This window comes from Gaeumannomyces tritici, assembly GCF_000145635.1.
Source record: "Gaeumannomyces tritici R3-111a-1 unplaced genomic scaffold supercont2.3, whole genome shotgun sequence".
Taxonomy (NCBI): domain Eukaryota; kingdom Fungi; phylum Ascomycota; class Sordariomycetes; order Magnaporthales; family Magnaporthaceae; genus Gaeumannomyces; species Gaeumannomyces tritici.
The window spans coordinates 3,039,663-3,060,982 of NW_008804547.1; the positions used below are offsets into that span (position 1 = coordinate 3,039,663).

At 58.9% G+C, this 21,320-nt stretch overlaps 8 protein-coding genes across 8 annotated transcripts; 4 read left to right on the forward strand and 4 right to left on the reverse strand.

Moving 5' to 3' along the window:
* Positions 1 to 88: 88 nt before the first annotated feature.
* Positions 89 to 2,490, reverse strand: GGTG_06140 (neutral trehalase; the record flags this gene model as incomplete). Its single annotated transcript, XM_009223954.1, has 5 exons — positions 89 to 110; positions 184 to 1,835; positions 1,984 to 2,102; positions 2,168 to 2,231; positions 2,317 to 2,490. 5 exons carry the CDS (start codon positions 2,488 to 2,490, stop codon positions 89 to 91), a joined length of 2,031 nt encoding a protein of 676 aa, XP_009222218.1.
* A 2,148-nt stretch (positions 2,491 to 4,638) lies between these two features.
* GGTG_06141 (hypothetical protein) lies at positions 4,639 to 8,896 on the forward strand (the record flags this gene model as incomplete). Its single annotated transcript, XM_009223955.1, has 4 exons — positions 4,639 to 5,065; positions 5,169 to 6,160; positions 6,237 to 6,306; positions 6,387 to 8,896. Exons 1-4 carry the CDS (start codon positions 4,873 to 4,875, stop codon positions 8,894 to 8,896), a joined length of 3,765 nt encoding a protein of 1,254 aa, XP_009222219.1. The 5' UTR covers positions 4,639 to 4,872.
* A 506-nt stretch (positions 8,897 to 9,402) lies between these two features.
* On the forward strand, positions 9,403 to 11,229 carry GGTG_06142 (hypothetical protein; the record flags this gene model as incomplete). Its single annotated transcript, XM_009223956.1, has 1 exon — positions 9,403 to 11,229. The coding sequence occupies one exon, from the start codon at positions 9,403 to 9,405 to the stop codon at positions 11,227 to 11,229; it is 1,827 nt and encodes a 608-aa protein (XP_009222220.1).
* On the reverse strand, positions 11,192 to 12,861 carry GGTG_06143 (CobW domain-containing protein). The gene has a single exon (XM_009223957.1). It carries the CDS (start codon positions 12,632 to 12,634, stop codon positions 11,486 to 11,488), a length of 1,149 nt encoding a protein of 382 aa, XP_009222221.1. The 5' UTR covers positions 12,635 to 12,861; the 3' UTR covers positions 11,192 to 11,485.
* Positions 12,862 to 12,968: 107 nt separating this feature from the next.
* Positions 12,969 to 14,162, forward strand: GGTG_06144 (hypothetical protein). The gene is made up of 2 exons (XM_009223958.1): positions 12,969 to 13,591; positions 13,663 to 14,162. The coding sequence occupies exons 1-2, from the start codon at positions 13,429 to 13,431 to the stop codon at positions 13,851 to 13,853; spliced, it is 354 nt and encodes a 117-aa protein (XP_009222222.1). The 5' UTR covers positions 12,969 to 13,428; the 3' UTR covers positions 13,854 to 14,162.
* Positions 13,938 to 14,831, reverse strand: GGTG_06145 (hypothetical protein; the record flags this gene model as incomplete). Its single annotated transcript, XM_009223959.1, has 2 exons — positions 13,938 to 14,736; positions 14,827 to 14,831. The coding sequence occupies 2 exons, from the start codon at positions 14,829 to 14,831 to the stop codon at positions 14,193 to 14,195; spliced, it is 549 nt and encodes a 182-aa protein (XP_009222223.1). The 3' UTR covers positions 13,938 to 14,192.
* A 1,157-nt stretch (positions 14,832 to 15,988) lies between these two features.
* Positions 15,989 to 16,983, forward strand: GGTG_06146 (hypothetical protein). Its single transcript, XM_009223960.1, has 2 exons — positions 15,989 to 16,514; positions 16,614 to 16,983. The coding sequence occupies exons 1-2, from the start codon at positions 16,200 to 16,202 to the stop codon at positions 16,746 to 16,748; spliced, it is 450 nt and encodes a 149-aa protein (XP_009222224.1). The 5' UTR covers positions 15,989 to 16,199; the 3' UTR covers positions 16,749 to 16,983.
* Positions 16,984 to 17,108: 125 nt separating this feature from the next.
* On the reverse strand, positions 17,109 to 20,576 carry GGTG_06147 (hypothetical protein; the record flags this gene model as incomplete). Its single annotated transcript, XM_009223961.1, has 6 exons — positions 17,109 to 17,144; positions 17,293 to 17,537; positions 17,626 to 18,054; positions 18,483 to 18,765; positions 19,403 to 19,665; positions 19,910 to 20,576. The coding sequence occupies 6 exons, from the start codon at positions 20,574 to 20,576 to the stop codon at positions 17,109 to 17,111; spliced, it is 1,923 nt and encodes a 640-aa protein (XP_009222225.1).
* Positions 20,577 to 21,320: the final 744 nt, after the last annotated feature.

The following is a 21,320-nucleotide window of genomic DNA, read 5'->3' on the forward strand; positions in this document are numbered from 1 at the left end:
AAGAAAAAAGAAGAAAAGAAAAAGAGAGAAAAAAAAAGAAGAAAAAAAAAAGATATAATAAAAGGGAAAGGAGACGAATAAGGTAGTACTAACCCTTCCTTGGCAACGCCCTTGAAGTCCAAGCCCTGGTTGCCGTATTCGGCGTCGACGCGGTGCGGATCGACCGGGCGCGTCACGTCGTACTTCTCCACCACCACGCCGTTGAAGTCACTAAAAGCCTTGGTGATCATGAAGAGCCACTTGTAGGCAAGGCGCTCGGCCTCCTCAGTGAAGCTGTAGCGGTACAGTCCGGTCCACGCGAGCATTTGCTGCGGAGCCCAACCGTAGGGGTAGTCCCACTGCCGGTTGGGCCGCTCCAGTCCTATCTGGCCGCGAGACTCCTCCGTGCCAGACAGCAGGCCACCGTAGGCCTCAAACTTGGGCAGTGCCTTAGTCACCATGAGCGCCGCCTGCTTCGGGCTGGCCACGCCTGCCCACAGGGCCCAGAAGGTCGTGCAACTCTCGTACGTGCACTGTTGGCGCGCAACCGTATCGTAGTCAAAGTACATGCCCTCCTTCTCGTTCCAGAGGTACTTGTCGATGGCGAGCTTGCGCCTCTTCGACCGCCGGTCCCAGATGGCCGACGACTCCACCTGGCCCGGTTGGAGGTTTCCGACGCAGTACTCGGCGGGAATCACGAGCTTGTCCCCGAAGACGGTGCGGATTGTGCGAGCAATATCCGTCTCGTACTTGAAAAGCAGCGTGTTCAGGTCGACCGTGGCCAGGTTGGCACACACGCGCTCGAAGCGGTATGTGGTATCGTGGCCCGACTCGCGCACAGCACGATCGTGCATGAAGTACTCGTCAAGCTCGGGCTCCTTGATGCTGCCTTTGTTGTAGGCTTCGACGAATTCCTCAAACTTTAGGCCGTGCTTCTCGGCGTACGGCTCCAGGATGTGCACAAAATGGTCGGCTTCCGTCTCGGGCGGCACTCCGAGACCCTCGGGCCGGTACCGCGACAGGCCCGTGATAGGGTCCAGGCGGGGCTCGGTGACCCAGACGCTGTGGTACTCCTTGATAGCGGCAAGGATGGCGGTGCGCAGGAACTCGATCGCGTCGGGCTCGTGCTTGATCTTGTCGTAGACGCGCAGGGCCATGTCAGTGAGGAAGGGCGGCTGGGATCGGCAGAGGTAGTAGGAACGCGTGGCGTTGAGGATCTTTCCATAGTGCTTGATGCAGAAGCAGAAGTTGAGCACCATGGACTTGGCCAGGTGAACCTTGTCATTGACCAGCAGGCCAAGAGACTCCATGTAGCTATCCCACCCGTACAGCTCGTTGAAGCGGCCACCGGGCACGACAAAGGGGCGACCCGACATGACAGTCTCGCCCGTCTTCGGGTCAACCGTTTCCTCCATGTCAACAGCCAGAAGGCCGGGCTTGTCGTTTAGGTCGCGCAGGAGCTCAGGAGTGATGTTCTCGGGAAGAAGCTGCACATCAAGCCGGATCTCGGGCCGTTGCTCGGCCAGCTTGGTGTAGTAAGCATACTGCTCGGGGGCGCCCCTGGGGACGTAGATGCGAGGACGCGGGTCATCGGTCCAGTCCTTGGGGTCTCGGGCGGCGATCTCGATGCTGGAGGCATCGATGCGGCGCGTCAGGGCGTCCCAGAAGTGGTCGCGGATCAGGCGCGACAAGCGGTTGACGGGATTCTCATTGAGGCGTGCCTCATCCAGAATAACCTGCTTCCGGCCGTACTCCTTGGCGAGAGAGAGCTCCTGGAGCAGGTTGGAGAGCATGTAGGTTCCACGGATGTCGAAGCGGTTGTGGCCGTTGGAAGCAGCGGTTCGGAGAGTCAGGACCTAAGCAGATGCGAACGGGCCACGGTCAGTTTCTATTACGATACACCTCCACATGCCGCGAGACTAGCCAGACATGTGGCACCAGGCACCGCATGGCGGGTGGGGCGACATGCAGCAAACCGGAGTGAGGGGCTGGGCGTAGGCATACCTTGGGACCATTGTCCTCGATGGTGATTTGCATGTTGCCATCGGTGTCCTCCTGCGACTGCAAGCTCTCGAGGGTCGGTTCCACTTGGATCAGGAACCGGCGGTTGGTGTTGGACTCGTCTGAGGTGGTGGTTAGTGCGACGGTTGGGAGATGGACGAGTCGGGTTGGGTGGCGGGGCGCTTACCGTGGCTGCCTCGTCGGAAAGGCTCCTTCAGGCCCAGGCGTTCCATTTGCTTCATCAAGCCATTCTGTGCCACAAACGTGACAGCGTCAGTCATGATGCATGTAAACAACTGTTTGAAGATCCGTCACGGCAACAAATACAATACACACCTGGGAGTAGGTTCGAGTCCTCGGACCGGCCCGCAAGTTGACATGGCGGTCATCGGAGGTGTAGTACGTCTTTGCATCGTCAAAAACGTTGTGGTCGTCCATTGAGCCGCGGGACCGGCCGCCAGACTGCGGTTGCGAACCCATGGCCGACGAGAGCGGGGTCTGGTTGGGCATGTCGTCAACAGGCCGAGGCCAGAAGGCTGTGCGACTATCGGTCGACTATCGTTCAACTGACGTTTGTCGTTGTTGTTGTTGATGGTGGAGTTTGAAAGCCCGATGGTGGGGTTGCGAGCTAGACGAGCTGGGTGGTATTGAGCAGACAAAGGAGCCAAGAGGGTCCCCGTTCCGTTGATCGGAGGAGGTAGGTGGATGGCGGCCAGTTGGCCCTCGTTCAGTCTTGGTCAATGTCTTTGGCAACAGGGTAAGGTCTGGATGACGGGAAGCGAGCGATGGCTGAGATCAGGAGAGGAGGCAATTCCAGGATCAGGAAAGATACCAGGCTATAGATATCGTTGGGTGGGAGAGCAGATTGCTGCAAACTGTCGGGTCGTGCCAGGGATTTGAAGTGGGAGGACTCGAATGTAACGGCGGGTTCTGGAGATTTGCAGGGAGCGCGGGACTGGAAATTGAATCGTGAGCCCCAATCAATAGCTGCAGGTGGCCCTCAACGATTCCCACCTGTGAAAGGGTGCGAGCGTGTGCGCGGGAGGTGCCACCCAGGCCAGGGGGGAGCTTCCGGCAGCGGAGTTGCCAAATGAACCTCTGTGATTAGCCAATTCGGGCTAGGGCGCATGGGGGTTCTGGCGTTTGCCTGTACTCGGCCGGGAGAAGGAAGCATGGGGGCACAGAAATTGAAGGTCACGCGGGCTGAAGAAAATGAAGGAGAGCGGGATGAAGAGAGGAGGAGGTGAGAAAACACCGCAGACGACAGCCGCACCGGTAAGGCAGGAAGTGGCGCTTTGGTTGAATTTTTATCTGCTAGTACGGCTGGAGATCATCGCCTCCATCGCCACATCACTGATATGACAGCATCGAAGTTGGGAGTTCCACCGCCTTTTTGTGGACTGGCTCCAGTCTTGTTGCTCTGGCTGGACTGCAGGGAGCCTCATCTTCCTCTCTTCCCGGATCCCCACATGCCTCGCTTTCGACGGGTCCAAGATGCAGGCCTAGCTTCACGAACCTGGAAGCTTACGGTAGTGCTCGCTGCAAGTGGGTGGCAGGGATGATGGGGTGCTGAAGCATGGCTGCCGCGCCGGCACTGGCTGCACCTGCAGACTCAACATCGTGCCTGCGTGCAAGAAACCTCCTCGATGGATGGCTTGTATGATAGCCCGGTACGTGTCTGGCTAAAGGTAGGTCGTTACTGCCCAGGTAAGGACCTCCACAAACAACACAGAGTTGGATACGCATTCCCCAGAGTATCTAGTGCAGGTATCGTGTACCTAATTTATATCCCTATTTCCTATATCGTTTCATTGGTTTTGGTATATCATTGTGATGCCTTTATCCGCGCACCTTGCTGGACCATGCGGCTGCTGTATCCCGCTAGCATAACCCTGGTCTCTGTGTAGCGAGTCTGAGTCGAGTGAACCGCCACGACCGTGTGCCCAAGCCAAGACATCACACCTCAACAACCACAGAGCACAGACAAACGAGCGGCGGCTTTCGGCCTTCCAATGACTGGCCAAGACAGATGACCTACCCCGCGCGCTTGGGGGTGTTAGTGCTCGTGGATGGCGTTGGGGCACGTTTGTCTCTGTCTGATGGCACATTCTCTGGCGGGATGGAACGGGGCACAGCGTCAAAGGTGGTGTCCACGACAGGGCTGTCTGTTGCTTGTGCGTGCTTTCACTGGCCAGACACAAGACAGCTGAGCAGCCCCACGTCAGATGGATTCAACTGCTCAAGCTCAAACTGCATGCTGAGCATGCTACTAGTAAGCATGCCTCTCCCGGCTCAAACTGCCTAATGACGTACCGTGCCCCTCGCTCTCTAGAGCTATTCCTCAATCCGACGCTGGGCAGCCCCATTGCCAAGAAGGCAAACCCTCATGAAACCTCAGCAGTGGGGGCAGGGATCTGTCCCCTGCCCTGCCCCAGCTGTCGCGCGTCTCCTATCTTTCGTGTTCCAACGCTGGCCCTGGGAGCCGTTACCTTCGCCAATTGCTTGTTGCTCGCCCTGGGCTGTCTTGAATTGCCAGCACAAGGAGCCCAGAGGCGACAGCGTGACAGCGTCGGTGCACCAGACATAGGCTTTGATCGCCTCGCACCCGCACGGGCGCTGTGTCGCCCAACCTCGGGCCTGCGAGTCGTGCAGTAAACACATTGATTGTCTCCATGTCGCGCGACCTGCCACCGAGCTGCTCAAGTGCCAGTCGCCAACCCAAAAGCCCATGCAAAAAGACTCTCGACGTTCCCAGGTTATGCATTTACGTTCTCTGTCCACATAACTAGAGTGGACGGCCTCCTCGCCCTGTCCCCGAGACTCTATGAGCCTTCGCCCCGGACTGGCCTGGCCTGGACTCTCACCACTGGACTCTCACACCCGTCATCCGCAATGTCGAGCCCCAATCCAAAGCCACAGCCGCCTCCAGCAGGGCGGGACGCCGCCATGGACCCTGCGAGAAGGCAGGCCAAGCTGGGCGTCACCTCGGGAGTTTACATACCCGTGTGCCTCAACATCCTGAGCATTCTCATGTTCCTGAGGTTCGGTCTCATTCTGGGCCGCATTGGGCTGTTGGGAATGCTCGGTAGGTTGCATATGCAACTGCACACCCCTTTTCGTCTCCATATATGCGTTTCGTCCAATGTGGTTTGCTGGAGAATTGAGTTTGGCTGATTCTGGGCTTGCAGGACTCCTCGTACTCTCCTACGCCGTTGACCTGTTGACGACGCTGTCTCTGTCAGCCGTCGCGTCCAACGGCGAGGTCAAGGGTGGCGGTGCCTATTTTCTGATATCGCGGTCCCTGGGGCCCGAGTTCGGCGGCTCCATCGGAATCCTCTTCTACCTCTCCCAGGTTCTCAACACGGCCCTGAACGTGGTCGGTCTCATCGACTGCCTGAAGCTCTATTTCACCACTTCGATCCCCGATGGCTACTGGTCGTCGTACCTGCTCGAGACGGGGGCGCTGCTCCTCTGCACCGCAATGTGCCTCGCCGGCAGCGGCATATTTGCAAAGGCCAGCAACGCCCTGCTTGTCATCCTCACCGTCTCCATCCTGAGTATCCCGCTTTCAGCCGTCTTAGTGCGGCCCTTTGTCGACTCTGGCCGCGGTGTCGAGTTCACAGGACCCAGCCTGGCCACGCTGGCCGGCAACTTGTGGCCCGCAGCAACCCGCTCCGGTACTCGCTCGGGTCCTTTCAGCATGTTCAGAGAACTATTTGGCATCCTCTTCCCCGCAACCTCGGGCATATTTGCCGGCGCTTCCATGTCTGGCGACTTGCAAAATCCCAGCAAAGCCATCCCGTCTGGCACTTTGTGGGCCATGCTCACGACGCTTATCGCATATGTCCTGGTCATGCTCTCCTTGGCCGCGAGCACCACCCATGCTTCCCTACTGCACGACGCCAACATCATACAGGCCACCAATCTATGGGCGCCCATAATCCTGGCTGGCGAGTGTGCCACCACCTTTTTCTCCGCGCTAATGGGCCTTATCGGATCGGCCAAGCTCATGCAGGCTCTGGCGAGAGACAAGCTGGTCCCCGGTCTCTCAGTCTTCGGTTTGGGGACTCGGAAGGCCGACGAACCCCTTCTTGCCATTTTCCTCACCTACGCGCTCGCCCAGCTGTCTCTATTTGCCAACCTTAACCAGATCGCTACTTTGATTGCCATGGGCTACCAGGTACAGTCTACCCTGCGCTCTCGGGACCGAGCAAAGACAAGGATGGCCAACGCCGATGCTAACATGAATTGGGCAGATGACGTTCTTTGTCATGAACCTAGCTTGCTTCCTGCTCAAGATCGGCTCGGCTCCGAACTTCCGGCCAGGTGAGTAATGCTTCCAACCGGATCGCGTGCTTTGGTCCCTGCAAAATGCTGATAGATAAACGCCCGTTTACCTTACTTAGCTTTCAAATTCTTCAGCTGGCACACAGCATTCGCCGGCAGCATCATGTCGGCCGGTGCCATGTTCTTCATTGATGAGACTTACGCGACCTCGGCCGTGTGTCTCCTGGTCTTCCTCTTCCTGCTTATCCACTACCTGAGCCCTCCCAAGCACTGGGGTGATGTGTCGCAAAACCTGATTTACCACCAAGTCCGGAAGTATCTGCTCCGTCTCAAGCCGGAGCACATCAAGTTCTGGCGGCCACAGATAATCCTTCTTGTTAGCGACCCCCGGCGACAAACCAGGCTCATCCAATTCTGCAACTCGTTGAAAAAAGGGTCTCTCTACATCCTAGGTCACGTCATCGTCACTGATGACTTCAAATCTGGTGTTCATGAGGTCAAACTTCAGCAGTCGGCCTGGACCCGGTACATCTCCGAGTACTCCAGGATCAAGGCCTTTGTGCAGCTCAACATGTCCCCCAGCATCACCTGGGGCGTGCGAAATCTGATTCTGTCAGCAGGGCTAGGCGGCATGAGGCCTAACATCGCCATTCTCGGTCTCTACAACATGGATGAGCTGCGGAGGTCGCGGCCACGAGGCAGCATTCCCGAGGCGCCGAGGTCCCGCCCAACATCGAGGACACGGAAGGCCCAGGATAACGGAAAGAGCAGTTCTGTCCGGCCACAAAGGCGGCGCGGCGACACAACGGCGCGGCTGTTGGAGTCGGAGCTGCCCACGGACGTGATCAGAACCGAAGAGAGGATGTCTCCAACAAGCTACCTCACCATCCTCGAGGACCTAGCGCTGCGCTATAGACTCAACGTTGCCGTCGGCAAGGGCTTTAGCCAGCTAGAGACTCCGCGGCGAGATGCGGGAAATTCAAAAAAATACATCGACCTTTGGCCTATACAAATGTCGGCCCAGGTTGAGGCGGATGGCAAAAACGTGGTCACGTCCAACTTCGACACTTACACGCTGATCCTGCAGCTCGGATACATCCTTCATACCGTTCCTGCCTGGACACGTGTCTTCAAGCTCCGCCTGATGGTCTTTGTGGAGTACGAGGATGAGGTTGAAGAGGAACGCCAGCGTGTTGCGGCACTGCTCGAGAAGCTGAGAATAGATGCCGAGATACACGCCTTCTCCTTAGCCTCTGGCGCCTTGACAACCTACGAGGCCATAGTCCATGGGAACTACAAGGACTCCTTCATTGAAAGCACCCTGGACGAGACGCTCAAGGGGGAGTGGTGGGAAGAACTCAAGGCGCAGCGGATATCTGGGGGTAGCCAGCCTGCAGGATTCGATGGAGGCGAGAGCTCCGAGGTTTCCCGAAGGCACTCTGGTGCAGGCTTCTTCGGGCTCATGGATAGCCCCAAGAGACATAGCGTCTCGTACATGGTCCGGGTAGGATTCAGTATGGGAATCCACGCCCAAAACCTCCCGCGCAACGCCTTCGATATCGGCCCCGTAAATGGTGGTGATAGCGACGACAGCGAGGATTCGGACGACGACTACATGGATGCCGATTTCAACGATGTGGAGAGCGCAGCGAGTGAGGCGGACCTCTTCGGCTTGACCCCTTCCAGAAGGCCGTTGCTAGACGATGTTTCGCGAAGAAAAAGCCATGGAGATGCGTTGATGCAAGTGTCGACATCCAAGAAGAAGCGCCCGCCTGAGAACGAGCCTCTTATCTCACGGGGACCGCAAAAAGCCTCATATGGCGCTGTTCAAGCGTCGTCATCCGTGGTGGAAAATCCTCGCCTCAGTCGCCAGGCTCCAAGTTCTCGGAGCGTGCCCGAGATCGTCTCAGTTGCTCCACCGAGTCCGATGCGGTCTTCTACCTTGCCTGCTCTACAAACTTCTGAACCGGGCGAGCAAACATCTAGGAGGCCTCCATTATCGAGAACCCAGTCTTCGGCACTGGCGCCACCAACAGCAGCTACTCTAAATCCCACGAGTCCCGACGAGCCGCGGCCGCTCGTGCGTCCAGCTTTCTCCAGAGCAAACTCGTCGAATCGCTTCACAAGCTCGCTGGTCCCAGAGACAAGAATCCTCGATGAAGGGGGCATAGCGGGAAGGAGCATCACGTTCGCCGTACCGGAGAACCATCCGAGCGGCGCTGAAGCTCTGACGCTTGGCGACGGTGAGGCTTCAGTGATAGGAGCAGCGAGCGATGTCCGGATCGACATACCGGAGCTGGTAGCGACCGCACAGTCGGGCCATCGGCGGGTCCTATCTAGGAGTCATAGCAACCAGGAAAGCGGCCGATCGTCTCCGGGCGGAGCACTAGAGCTGTCATTCAACGACCTCCCTTGCCGTGCGCAGCATCTCATCATCAACGAGCTGATGCGACAGAACAGCAACGATACGGTTGTGCTATTCACCACTTTACCCATTCCCGAGGAGGGCACATACGAGAGCGAGGAGGCCAGTGTCGAGTATCTCTCCGCCGTTGAGATATTATGTCATGAGCTACCGCCCACTCTAATGGTTCTGAGCAACAACATGACGGTTACCGTCAGCCTATGAGTTGTGTACGATTGTGCTGTGCGGAACAAGACTGCTTCCCATGGATGGAGGGCATGTGGTGGAAGACAGGCTGGAATGCTGCAGTGTATATGGCCGGAGCTAGACGCGTATCAGCTGTGGTCGCACCGCATCTGGAACGTGAGTCTGTCTTTGTTTCTCCTTTATGCAAGAGGCAAGGCGTGCGCTCGCCACAGTTTGGAAAACACCAGGGCGCACAATGGACCCTTTGCTCGTGCTCAGTTTCGAACTGCTGGCAGAGACAAAGAGGCGGCAATTGAACCCTGCCCTCAGGGGCAGCGCCCTCGTGGGCTCTTTTGTATTCCCTTCCCGCCTCTTCACTGAATAGGAGCCTCAAATACCGCATGTTGGATGTTGTTGAGGTATAAGGAGCGTTCAGGGATACTGAGATGTCAGAATGCCACGCGTCGGAATGAATGCTAATAATCTAGCCACGTCTCAACACATCATTTTTGCTCGTCCGAGCCAACAAGCACTCATAGTTTATCATGCGCCAGGGAGGAAACCCAGGAAGAAGCCAGGACAGGAACAGCGGCGGCAAGACGATCAAGGAACGCCTCAGCAACATCGCGACGGCCTTCCAGGCCGACCGCAAGCGAAGAAAACCGCCCCACACGGCGTCGCCTATCATCACGACGACTGCGGCTGCTGCTGCTGCTGCTGCTCCCGGTAATGGCAGGGGAAGCAGCCACGACCGTAACCGCCGAGCCGCGCCGGCCCCGCTCAAGTCGCCCGCGCTCCAACACTTTGTGCCGACGCACACCCCCGACCGGCCCAGCCGGCCCGTGAGGGACGCGCCGTCCGAGGAGGAGTGCTATGCGCTGTTTTCCGGGGGGAGGCGACAGCGCCAACAACAACAACAACAAAAACGAGAACAACAATACCAACAACATCAGGGAGCAGCGGCAGCAGCAGCAGCAGCAGCCACCCCGCCGTCGCTCTCGCTCCCGACAACGCGCCACGGCAGCTTCGCGAGCACCGGCGGCGGCGGTGGCGGCAGCGGCAGCTCGGGGCACGGCAGCGGCGTGCTGGTGGTGCACCTCGACAGCCCGCCGCCGCCGCTGTACGAGCAGCCGCGGCCGGCGCCGATGCCGTGGCTGACGAGCTCGGGCGGCGGGCCGCCTGGGACCGAGGGTTGGCGGCATAATCAACAACAGCAGCAGCAGCAGCAGCAGTATTACCGATCATCGCCGTCGCCGATGCGGCAGCAGTCGGCCGCGAGCAGCAGGAGCGGGTCGACGACGACGACGACGCATCGCCACCGCAACAAGGAGCTCCCGCCCCTGCGGACGGACGACAGCGCGACAGCGCACATGTGGCGTGGCGAGGGGCGGCCGCGAGGGATGCGGAGGGAGGACGACTGCGACCATGGCAGCGACGCGGGCTACCACCAGCCCTCCCGGGGCGAGTTCTCGCCGTCGCTGTCGCCGTCGCGGCACGGGCGGCCCAGGAAGGCGGCGGCGGCGGCGGCCTGCCGGCTGTGCCGCCGTCGCGCCTGCGAGCTGTCGGTCGGCCAGCAGGACGCGACGCTCTGTCGGCACTGCGAGCTTGCGCCCATGTCTGCCGCCATGGCCAGAGCCAGGGGCGAGAGCGGGAGCGTCAGCAGCCTCAGCAGCGGCAGCCACTACGGAGACGACGAGAGCCCTGCCAGGCAGCGACGGCGGCGGGCGCAGGAGAGCGAACCCCTAGACGACGCCGCCGCCGCCTGCTCCGAATACTCCAGCCGGGTCGGCAGCGTCAGCGGCGACAGCAGGGCCGGGTCGCCATTCCCGCTCGGGGTCGCCCGCGGCGTCGCGTTGACGGCGACGCCGTGCTCGCCGCGCGAGGTCGACGTCGTCGGCAGCCCGGCATCGGCGCGGTCCGACGCGGACCCGCGCCACCCGCACCACACGTTTGACTTTGGCTTCTCGACCGCCCACGCGGCAGAAGAAGAGCAGGACCGCGGTGGCGCGAGAGGAGACGCAGCAGTAGGGCCGGCGACGACGCCGCGGCGCCGGCTCGTGGTCGTGGAGCAGAGGCCCGTCATCGTCGCCGACGACGGCGACGAGGCGCTCGACTGGGGCACGCAGTGGAGCCCGGCTTACTACTTCGGGGAGCCTGGCGCGGGCGAGGCCGGCGGTGGTTTGGGTAAGGCGGTGCGGCGGCAGCTCGAGGCCGACAACGAGCGAGCCAGTGGCGGCTCCCACGACAGCATGAGCCCGGAGCCCACACCGACGTCGCCGATCCTGAGTCGGCTGCCGAGCGAGGATAGGATAACAAGGGCGGGTGTGTTGTGTGTGCCGAAGCGCCGCGAGGAGCCAACCTTGTTCATTTAGTCTGAGAATAGACTGCAGCATGCTCATACTCCCGCCCGCCTGTTGTGGGCTCCCGCTCAAGGGGGCTATCCGAGTTATCTATACCACCCCATTCCTGATATGAAAATCTTTAAGTTACAAGAAACGCATTTTGAAAGTAGAAACCAAAGTAGAAAACCCCTTGCGAAACTCCACCCGTGCTTCTACTCTATCGCCGTCCAAAGTCATCATAGCCATCTATCATCAGCTTTTCGAACCGCATTCTCGCGGCACAACTCTACGCGATCTTGGTCACCGTAAGCTGCCCCTTGGCGCCGTCTAGCTCAAAAAAGTCTCCCGCCTCGAGCCTCTTCTTCCACTTGGTGCTCTCGTAGCGGGCCAGGATCAGCGTCATGCGCAGCGGCACGCGGTCGCTTGACTCGTGCTCGCTCTGGCCGTCAGCTACGGCTGTGTAGGTCCACCTGCCAAAGGCCCAGTTGAGTATGTATCTCCCCGGGCCGGGCTCGGCCTCGGCGGAAGCGTCGGCGTCGGAGCCCTTGAGGCACGAGGGCGCTACGGGGGCGGCCGCGGTCAGCACGGCCTTGATGCGGTATACCTCGTCCTTGGGCGCCGATTTCAGGAGGGACAGCAGCTTGTCTGGGTTCACGGCGGCTGCGGGGCCGTCTGTGGCGGAGAGTGAGACGGAGAGCACCTCGACCTCGGACTGGTGGTTGTCGTCACCGTGAGAATGAGCATGGCCGTCGTGGCCATGGGCGTGGCCGTTGGTAGCCACCCCGTTCTCCGATGTCAGCACCTGGGCGAGGCCGCCGTCTATGCCAAAGACCAGGTCGATGGGGACCCAGCCCTTGCTGCTCTTGGTCCAGGCGACGTCGACCTCGAGGTCGCCCAGGCGGTCGAGGCACTCGTCGAAGCGGCGCTCGTCGCATGACTCCCACTTGTTGAAGACGACGAGGTCCGTGTACCGGGCCTGCAGGCGGGCCGTGTAGCTCGTGTCCTCGTAGCCCTTCCAGTTCTCCACATCGACGACGCTGACGACGCCGTCGAGCGCGTACCGGCCGCCCGTCTCGCGCGCCAGCCGGTTCACCTCGAGCGCCAGCGTGGCCGGGAAGGCCGAGCCCGACGTCTCGACCACGATGCGGTCCGGGCGCACCGATTTTTGCAGCTCGGCCAGGGCGTCGCCCAGCTGGCCGACCAGGTTGCAGCAGATGCAGCCGTTGAGCAACTCCTGCACGCCCGACACGGCGCCCGACGAGGCCAGCTGCGAGTCGACGGCCAGGTCGCCGAACTCGTTCTTGAGCAGCGCGAGCTTGTAGTCCGGGTTGGCCTTTTTGAGCTGCGGCACCAGGTTCAGGATCAGGGTCGTCTTGCCCGAGCCCAGGAAGCCCGTGACGATGGTGATGGGGATGGGGGCTGATGAAGGTGCCATTTTTGTTTCTTTTTTGAGCTTCCCCTGGGTCTGGAGCCTTCTGTACGGCTCGCTGTCTCGCTAACGGGAGACACTAAAATGAAAATGAACGGCTACAGCGACAAGGGATGAACTGATCCGCATTCGGCAGCTTCAAACCATTTGGGGAAGTCCTGGGTGGTAACAGTTGAGGAAATGCCTCAGACCGCCTTCCGTTTGCGGTGCTGAGTGCATCAACCCAACTGCTGAGACCCCCACCACCTCATCTTTTCCCTCTCTGGGTCGGCAGTCAATGGCTTAAGCTTAATTCGTGGCCCTGTGTTGGTCACTGCAAGGAGCACTGTAGTGTTGGAGTCAGGGGTTGGCATTTCTACCCTCGGTCTATTCCAGACAGAGCATCTCTTGGGAATTCAATGTTTTATCTATTGCTCGCTCTCCTATCTGTGCCTCGATATCAAACCAGACCGTGATAAGACAATGCTCAAATGTCACAAAACGGCCTGGCCGCGCTGTCTGCGTAACGCAGGCGCCGTTTTTTGCAGGCGCGGCTTGGCCCAGCCCACTGCCATCATCAGTGACGTCACATCACTCATTCCCTTGGGAAAGCAACCGCCCATCCAGCGCTCAAGTCACGAAGCATACGTAAACAGCTCTGGCTACAAATTGGCTTCGCATCTAATTCACTGTCGTCCACCGGCTGATGCCGAAATAAGTCATCTTACAAACATCCGCTCACTGGCGTAATCCTACTAAAATCTACAGTCCTCCTACTTTCACCAAACCCCCTTCACCGAGATATCTACCTAGCTCTAGACATGGCGTCCAATGAACCTCAAACCACAAACCTCGACTCCGAGAGCGAAACCGTAGGCTCCACAGCCTACAAGCTACAGCTAGACCAAGCCGCCAGAGACGCCAACGCGAAGCCCAAGAGCCCAGAGGCCAAGCCTGGCGACGCCCACCCCATAGTGGAGACAGGTGAGCTTGTCGTCCCTTCCGAGCGTGGGGACGACGGTCCATTAACCGCAAACTCCGCCTCTGGCAAACAGTGGCTCAGTACGTTCCAGCCGTCGGCAAGCTGCTGGCTGGCAGCAAGGGTGAGGTCAAGAAGCCGACCCCGTTCCCTCAGGAGATTCCTGGCCCGCCCGAGCGTCCGGCCCACGACACCCAGATCGAGGAGTTTGTCAGGGATCAGCACAGGAGCAAGACGGATGCGCTTCTAGAGGACAAGGTGCAGTGACGACCATGACTCTCGTCTTGGGTGCGGAAGGTCTCCAGAGAATGGAAAATCATAGAACTCAAGCCTATTATATGTAAACTAGAGCACACGCAAGGTCAAACACGATACTGTTTAGTATCCTGTGAGGTTCTACTCATAGCTTGTGCTCTGTATTTACGCCATGTTCCTTATGTGTTCTACATCTATCTAGATGAGGACGTGCCCGGGCAAACAAGACAAATTTAGAGATGGAAGAACAGCGCACCAAATGCCAGATGCTATACAGACTTGCAAGAATAGAACAAGAGTAGATGAGTGGACTGAGAAAACGACCTTCGTACCCCAGACAAGCAGAGTACATTACACCCAACCCTGTCCTGTGAGCAACGTCACGCCAAGCACACAACACAACCACAAGCCCCTCTTCCCCACTCTCGCCGACGCAGGAGCGGCAGCCGTGGCATCTGGCGGCCGCGTCGAAGCCGTCTCCGCAGGCGCGGAAGTGACGGCCGCATTGGTGGTGGCAGGCGAGGCCGTGACGCCGTCGCCCTGGATGTCGACCCCGGCCGCCGTTCGCTCGTCCGTGGGGAGCGGGCAGGTAACGACCTGGGTCCGGGTGGCGCACCTGTCGCAGACAACGGTCGAGGTGACGAAGTTGGGCGGCAGGGGCGGGCGGGTCCACGTGGACGGGTCGCCGACACACGTCTCGATGATGGTCCACGTCGCCGCCCACACAGGGGTCGGGCAGGTCGGGCAGACGGCGGTCGCGATGTAGATGTACTGCTCCGTGTACTCGGTCGTGACTGTCGGTGCCGGCGCCGGCCTTGTTGATGTTGCGGCGGGACCTGTGGGCGCGGCGGGGATGGGTGTGCAGTAGAGGAAGATGGATGAGGTGAGTGAGACGCTGGGGATAGGTGTTAGCATTGTCTGGTCCAGGTTTGAGCCACACCTTCCCTCGACCGCCACGATGACGGGGAACAGAGAGGTGCCATACCTCATATTGTATATGCGTTTGTCCTGTTGTCATGACCTGGGGGGCCGACAGACGAAATGGTCGCTAGATCTTTAGCTACGGGGATATGGAAGTTGACGAGAGGAGGCTGCGTTTTCTCCTAGTATATGAGGAATAGAAGATCTAGATCTAGCAGCATGGGAGCCTCTTGGAATCAGCAGAGGGGGGTCGACTTCGACTCCGAGAGCATGCCTAGTGGTCTTTTAAGAAGAAGGACCGAAAGGTGCCCGGCCATCGCTGGACTGACCAGGCCGCACGCAGGAGCCTGAGAGTCTCGGCCCTGCTCTCAAGCATCAAAAGGCCAAGCCGGGAGCACGGGAGGGCGTCAGCCACATCACTTTGGCCGGCCATGGCGATTCTGGATGCCGATCCAGGTGCCGCGGTCCGTTTTGGGGAATGTTGGTGTAGATAGCGCCGCGGCCGCAGTCATCTCAGGTCAAAACAAAGACGAAATGACGGGCGCCATGTCCGCTGACCCAACAGGACTACTCGCCGGATCCGGCGTCGACGTCGCCATTGGACGGCTTCGCCTCTGGGATCAAGACATTACCCAAAGAGGGCTTGGTCTGGCACAAAGGTCAGCGGGGCGTCATCATTTGCATGTCTGCCCGGCGACCGTTGCCATACGAGATGGCGCATTCCAACGCTGCGACACGCAGGCAGCGAGGCACTCGAGGGAGCTTGAATCATATCACGGCAGGGCAGATCGCGCCGAAATGGCCTACTATGTTGGGTCAAGATCGTCAGGCACGCGGAAGATCGTCTACTATGCGCAAGAAAAAAACATCACCATGGAATGTCTCCCCAAATTTCAGCACCTCTAGCCCACGAACACGCGAAGGAGTTCAAGGCACGAGGCTTCCTAAGTGTGGAATATTCATCTCCAGAGAGTGCCCTCAGATGAGGGCAGGCAACCTATCACCGTAGAAGATCGTGGTGCTGGTCGTGGCAGTCTCTGTGAACTTTTTGATCTGAGGAGAGGAAGGAAGGAAATTTTTCAAAGAGGCGCTCTCCGTCGAAGGAAGATATACCATCACAGATAGTGCACAGACCACACCTAAAAATTTACCTCACGTGATTGGCTGGTGGATTCTCTGCCCTTCCGTGGATTTTGTAACCCTAACCCAATCTTAGTCCATCCCATCTCCATCTTGTGCGCCGACAACTCAACGATCAACCTCCCGCGGAGACTGTGTCTCGCAGGGTAGCCGCTGGATCATTACCACAGCGGACCTACCGACGGGCCCCTTCCCATCCGCGACCCCGAATCCCACTGCTACACTCGCGAACAGCATACCACCCCCCGGCGCGCCGACGCGCTTCACAGGTGGGCCCGACCGCGCCCGCCCGCGGCCATGGCGGGCGACGACTACACGGTGGCCGGTGGCGGCGGCCTGCGACTCAAGGGGGCCAAGGTGAAGAAGCACAAGAAGAAGAGCAAAGACAAGTCGGCCGCGGCGGACAGGCTTGACAAGGCGCTGTCGTCTGGAGACGCCGCCGCCGCCGCCGCCGCCGCAGACGACGATGAGGCCGCCAAGGCGCTCGTGGTGGGCTCCGCCGGGAAGGAGAGCAGTAGAAAAGACGGGGGCGAGGAGGACGATGACGGCGCGCAGCCGGTGCAGTACAAGACGGAGGCTCAGCGCCGGTTCGAGGAGGCCAAGAGGAAAAAGGTACGCGCTGCCTTGGACCCCGACCTGTTGGAATTCTGATCACCTCCTCCGCCATGCCCGTTCTTTCTTGGCTAACATCTCATATTCTTTGCCGCCCAGCTTCTGGAGATGGCCGAATCGGCCGCCGCGCGCCCGGAGCTGCTAAAGACGCACAAGGAACGGGTCGAGCAGCTGAACACGTACCTGTCCAAGCTCAGCGAGCACCACGATATGCCCAAGATTGGACCCGGCTAAAAACTTGATTGGCCGCTGCTGCGGCAGTCGCGTCGCATGCGCTGGGGAAATGGCGTTCAGGGGTCTTTACGGGAGCGCCCATCTTGTTGATAATTACTGCTTCATGCTATTCACGCCTGCTGATATTATTTTTTCTTGAATCTTTATGATATCGGTTTACACAGCAGGCTTCTACTATAATTCTCCAAGTCTGCCCCGCAGCTCGACTACATCCTGATCAGTGATTGAATCCATCGCCATTTCGGTTGGGTCCTGCAAGGCTGCCTACGAGGCCTTCGTCGACAGTACTCATTCACATAGGTCCCGGCCAAGATATGGACCCCTATGGTATGATGTAATGGCGACAACTACAAATATGCTTCATTTGGCCACGGCCTGAGGTGGTGTCGGCGAGAGCTAGAATCAGCCAAGACTCAAAAGGTTTCCGGACAGCGGCACGCCAAGAACGAAAACACTTGTCGCAACCCGGCGTCCGGTGTGATATCAAGGAGCCGCCCGAAGCCCAATAGCGCGTTGTCGTACTCGGCCTAGGTGGGCCGGCCACTTTCTTGGGTGTAAGATCATGGATGCGGCGCGTGCACAACAAAAAAGCCGAGGACGTGCGGCCGTAATATGAGTCCTCGGCATCAACTTCAAGCGTTCCAGAGTTTAGCAGAGTCTTAACCACCGGTTCGAACCCGCCTTCGGCTGCGTAAGACAGCGGTGTGCGACCCGAAGAGTCCTCAGCATCAACGTCAACGGTTCCAGAGTCGATCAGGACCTTGACAGCCGATTCATTGCCGTATTGTGCTGCGCAGGAGACTGGAGTCCGCTGAATACGGTCCCTCGCATTCCCGTCATGTTGAAATGTACGATGCGAAAAGGACGGGTTTCATACAATAGTCGAAGAATTTTGTATGGGTTTGAATCTGGACAGCATCCTTGTACCCTCGCTTGAATCCAAGGTCGCAGGCGATACTCGCCAGGTACGTGAAGCAGATCTTGCCGAGCCATTGGTGTGCTTGCACTGGGCTGAGAGATGACTTCCATATGCGCCGTAGAGCGATTACCCGGCATGGTTTGTCATGCTGAGGATTCTCGGGGCTGTCGTTCTCAAACTCGTCGCTGGTAATATCGGAGGCGGCAACAGGCTCAGGCGGAGCACGGATGGCATCAGCGTCAGCCAGGAAACCCCTCGCAGTCTGGTGGAGAAAATAAACCCTCCGGTCCACGACAGTGGCCAAGGAGCCGCATAGCTCCGCGAGCTTGGCCCGGACTTGGCCTTCGGGAACTGGCTTGAGACCCTCGATGGAATAAACTTCGTGATCTGTAGCGCGGCTCTTTGGCAAACAACTAGCTGTCCAAGCGGCACCGAGCTCTTCGATTGTTAACGGTCTGATAGCCGCAAACAAAGTCCAGAGCACTCTCATTATCTAGCCGGCGGTGGGGCCGTTGTTCAGGTTGCTTAAGATTTTGTCGTAGAGCTCCCTCTCGGGAGCCCCTGGGAACATGACGTCGCCCCATTTGCTCAGGTAGTCGTACATGAGACGAGCCCAGAGGTATGTTCGGTTCGGGGCGCGCGTCAGCGCTTCCAGGACCGTTTTTTCTTGTTCTTGGCTGAGATGCAGCACCCTGCCCAAGTATTTGACCTTGCTTCGCACTACCTTTTCTATTTCCGGCGCGACCAGGCAGCCTCTCGGCTGCGCCGTCGCCTTGCAGGTAGATGGAAAGCTGCCGATTCCCTTCGGTGTTGACCGGGCCGGCTTTGGAGATCGACCTCGGGACGGCTGGTCAAGAGAAACTTCAACCTGCAGCCGGAGGCGGGAGGCTGTTGCTGGGCGGTGTCGCCGACGTGTGTCGGGCCATAGAACCTGTGCAGCGACTCGGCGATCAGGACGCGCCCCTGGCCACGGCATTTGTCCAGCCCGTCCATGACACAAACGATCTCGAACGTCCCATTCTGGGCTGCGACTCCTGTCAGCAGGCCCCAGAGGTCTCGGTAAGATGCAAGGAGGCTGTCGCCGATACGCTCGAACCTCTAAAGAATATATTGAGTGAGAAGGGCGGGGGCTTTGCCGAATATCTGGTGGAGGATGCTGCACAAGGCACGGAATGTGGTTGCCGAGACACTCCGCACACTAATGGTCTGTAGCAAAAAGTCTCATCGGCGCGAGAGATTGCATCGTAGGGTAGAGTAATGATTTGAACGAACGGGTATGCCATATCAAGTATAGGGGGAAGCTATAAAACCCCCAACCTTGACATCACTATGCACAATATTAAAAGATACCAAGGGCAAACTTCCCTCCTAGCTGAGCTGGGAATGCAGATGTAACCAACCAAAAGACAAAAGGGATCTATTATCCAATCCCACATCAACCAGTTCTATAACCAGGGAGATAGGTTCCCACCTAAACGCCAGTACGTCGTGTGCTTCGTACTCTTCAAGGTGGCTTCTCTATGACGAAGCGGTATCAAATCGAGCTTTGAGCAACCCGGATATGCCATCGGGTATTAAAATCAGAGGGCTTTGCGCCAACAATGCAGGGAATGCGAGGGCCATCAACAGGACCCAGTGTGCTTTTCAAACAAAACAAAAAAGGAAAAGAAACCGAATAAGGAACCGCAACAATCAAGGGGACGAGTCCCAGTCTTGAGGCCAAATGGGTCTAGACTAGGAACAGGCCCCCAATGACCACACCAGCCAGGGCCTCGACCCCCACACCGCGGGGCCTGGCGACAGCAGCGTTCGTCTGGAGGCTGCCGCCGGCCTGGGTGCGGTCGGCGGTCTCGGCAGGCTCTGCAGGGACAAAGGTGGTGGCCGTGACGACGGTGACTTCGCCATTGGAGGCGGTCGACGTGTACGTAGTGGTCTGCGGCTTCTGTGGGCGCGGGGTTGAAGACGAGGTCCTGGTGGGAGGAGTCGTAGTCCCGGCGTCTACAAGCGGCGCGTGGGTTAGTGGCGGGCATCACAAAAACGTAAGCCGAAAGGAGAAATGGAGGAGGCGGTGACAGAAGCAAAGCATGCTGGAAACTATGAGCCACTGAAATGGCCAGAGATACCAACATACCGACACCAGATGAGGTCTTAGCCGCGACAGATGTGGTCGTGGACACAACGGAACCAAAGAGAGTTGACAGTGAGGAGGCAGGACGCGAAGACATCAAGCTTGTTAACGTACCAGGATTGGAACTTTGGGAGCGTGTGGTGGAGGTTGTTGAGACAGAAGGAGTAGTGTTAGGGGTTGGGGTAACGCGAGGCAGCTGCGCGGTCGGGGTGTTGTTGTCCACGGGGGGCGTGGCGGTGGTGGAGGTCGTCGGCCCCGGGGCGGTTCCGTTCTGCCTCCTGGCGATTCGGGCCAATGACGTGGCGAGGGGCGGGTCGGCGCGGTGGACAGCCTCCATTGCGGAGTGGTCCGACTCGTAGACGCCGTCCTTGAAGCGATTGGGGAAGTAGCGGTGCAGGACCTCATGCAGAGCCTCGGGCGAGACGGCGTCCATCAGGCAGGCGAACGGGGACTCTGTCTGCGTCGATGATGCCATGTCTTTGATGGGGTCGGGCAACGGGGCCTGCGCGCTGCCACTGCTGGCGTCTTTGACATCATGTGGTGGCAGACATGAGTTCTGGCGGGTGGGCGCCGCTGTCGTCAGGCCCAGCCAGAGGACGAGGCAGACAGCAAGCCCCAGGAAGAGGCGCCGTGGCGTCAACATGCTTTGTTGTGGGTGGTCTCTGGGCTCGGGGTGGGTGCTCGGTGTCGACGTTAAGCCTGCTTTTTCCGATTGCGCAACAGGAAGACCAGCCTCGAGCTCTCGTGCATCCCTCGCCTGGGGGCGGTACTGGGAGCCCATGATGAGATATAGAAAACTGATGGGCCACAATGTGGGGTTGGCCGCTGCAGTTGACGAGGGCAATGGGAGGGGGTGGCAGGGCCCAGCAAAGCTTGTTCTAAACAGGAGGAAGGGAGAACTGCGACTCGCTGAGGTTTCCACTGCAAGCCCAACCAAGGGATCCAAAACCGCAGAAAACGGTCCGAGGCCCAATCAGTGGGTGGGTGCTCACACCGATGCCGCGCGTGCTGGTGATGATCCTCCCTGCAGGCTCCGGCCGGCGCTAAGGTTTGGTGGGCTCGATGTCGGATAGGAACAGCCGCGGGAGAGCAAACGCCACCGCCGAGTGGATGATGGCGAGTATCCGTCGCTGGTTCCACAGGGGCGAGTGTTGGGTCTGGGCGACGCAGAGCAAACGATGACGATGGGATTTAGAGCGGTGGTGGAGCTGGTTCTGGGTGCTGGGGGTGAGCCCAGGTGCGGGGAGGGGCTGGCGATGAGGGAATAAGGCAGTCAGTCGGATGAAAAACGCGGCTGCTACGGGTTGGCAGAGTCGGCGGCTTTTGACTGGCGGTTAGCGTTCGATGGTGGCGGCGAAGTTGCTTTAGAACGTTTCGTGCCGTTGTCTCGTCGGCGGGCGACTGGGGCGGAGCAGTAAGCAGCCAGCAGCTCAACTAATGCACGTTTCTGGAGAATTGGGCTGACGACGGACGCAGCTTGGCTTGGCTTGCATGCGTGAGTGTGCGTGGGAGGCGAGGGATGTTG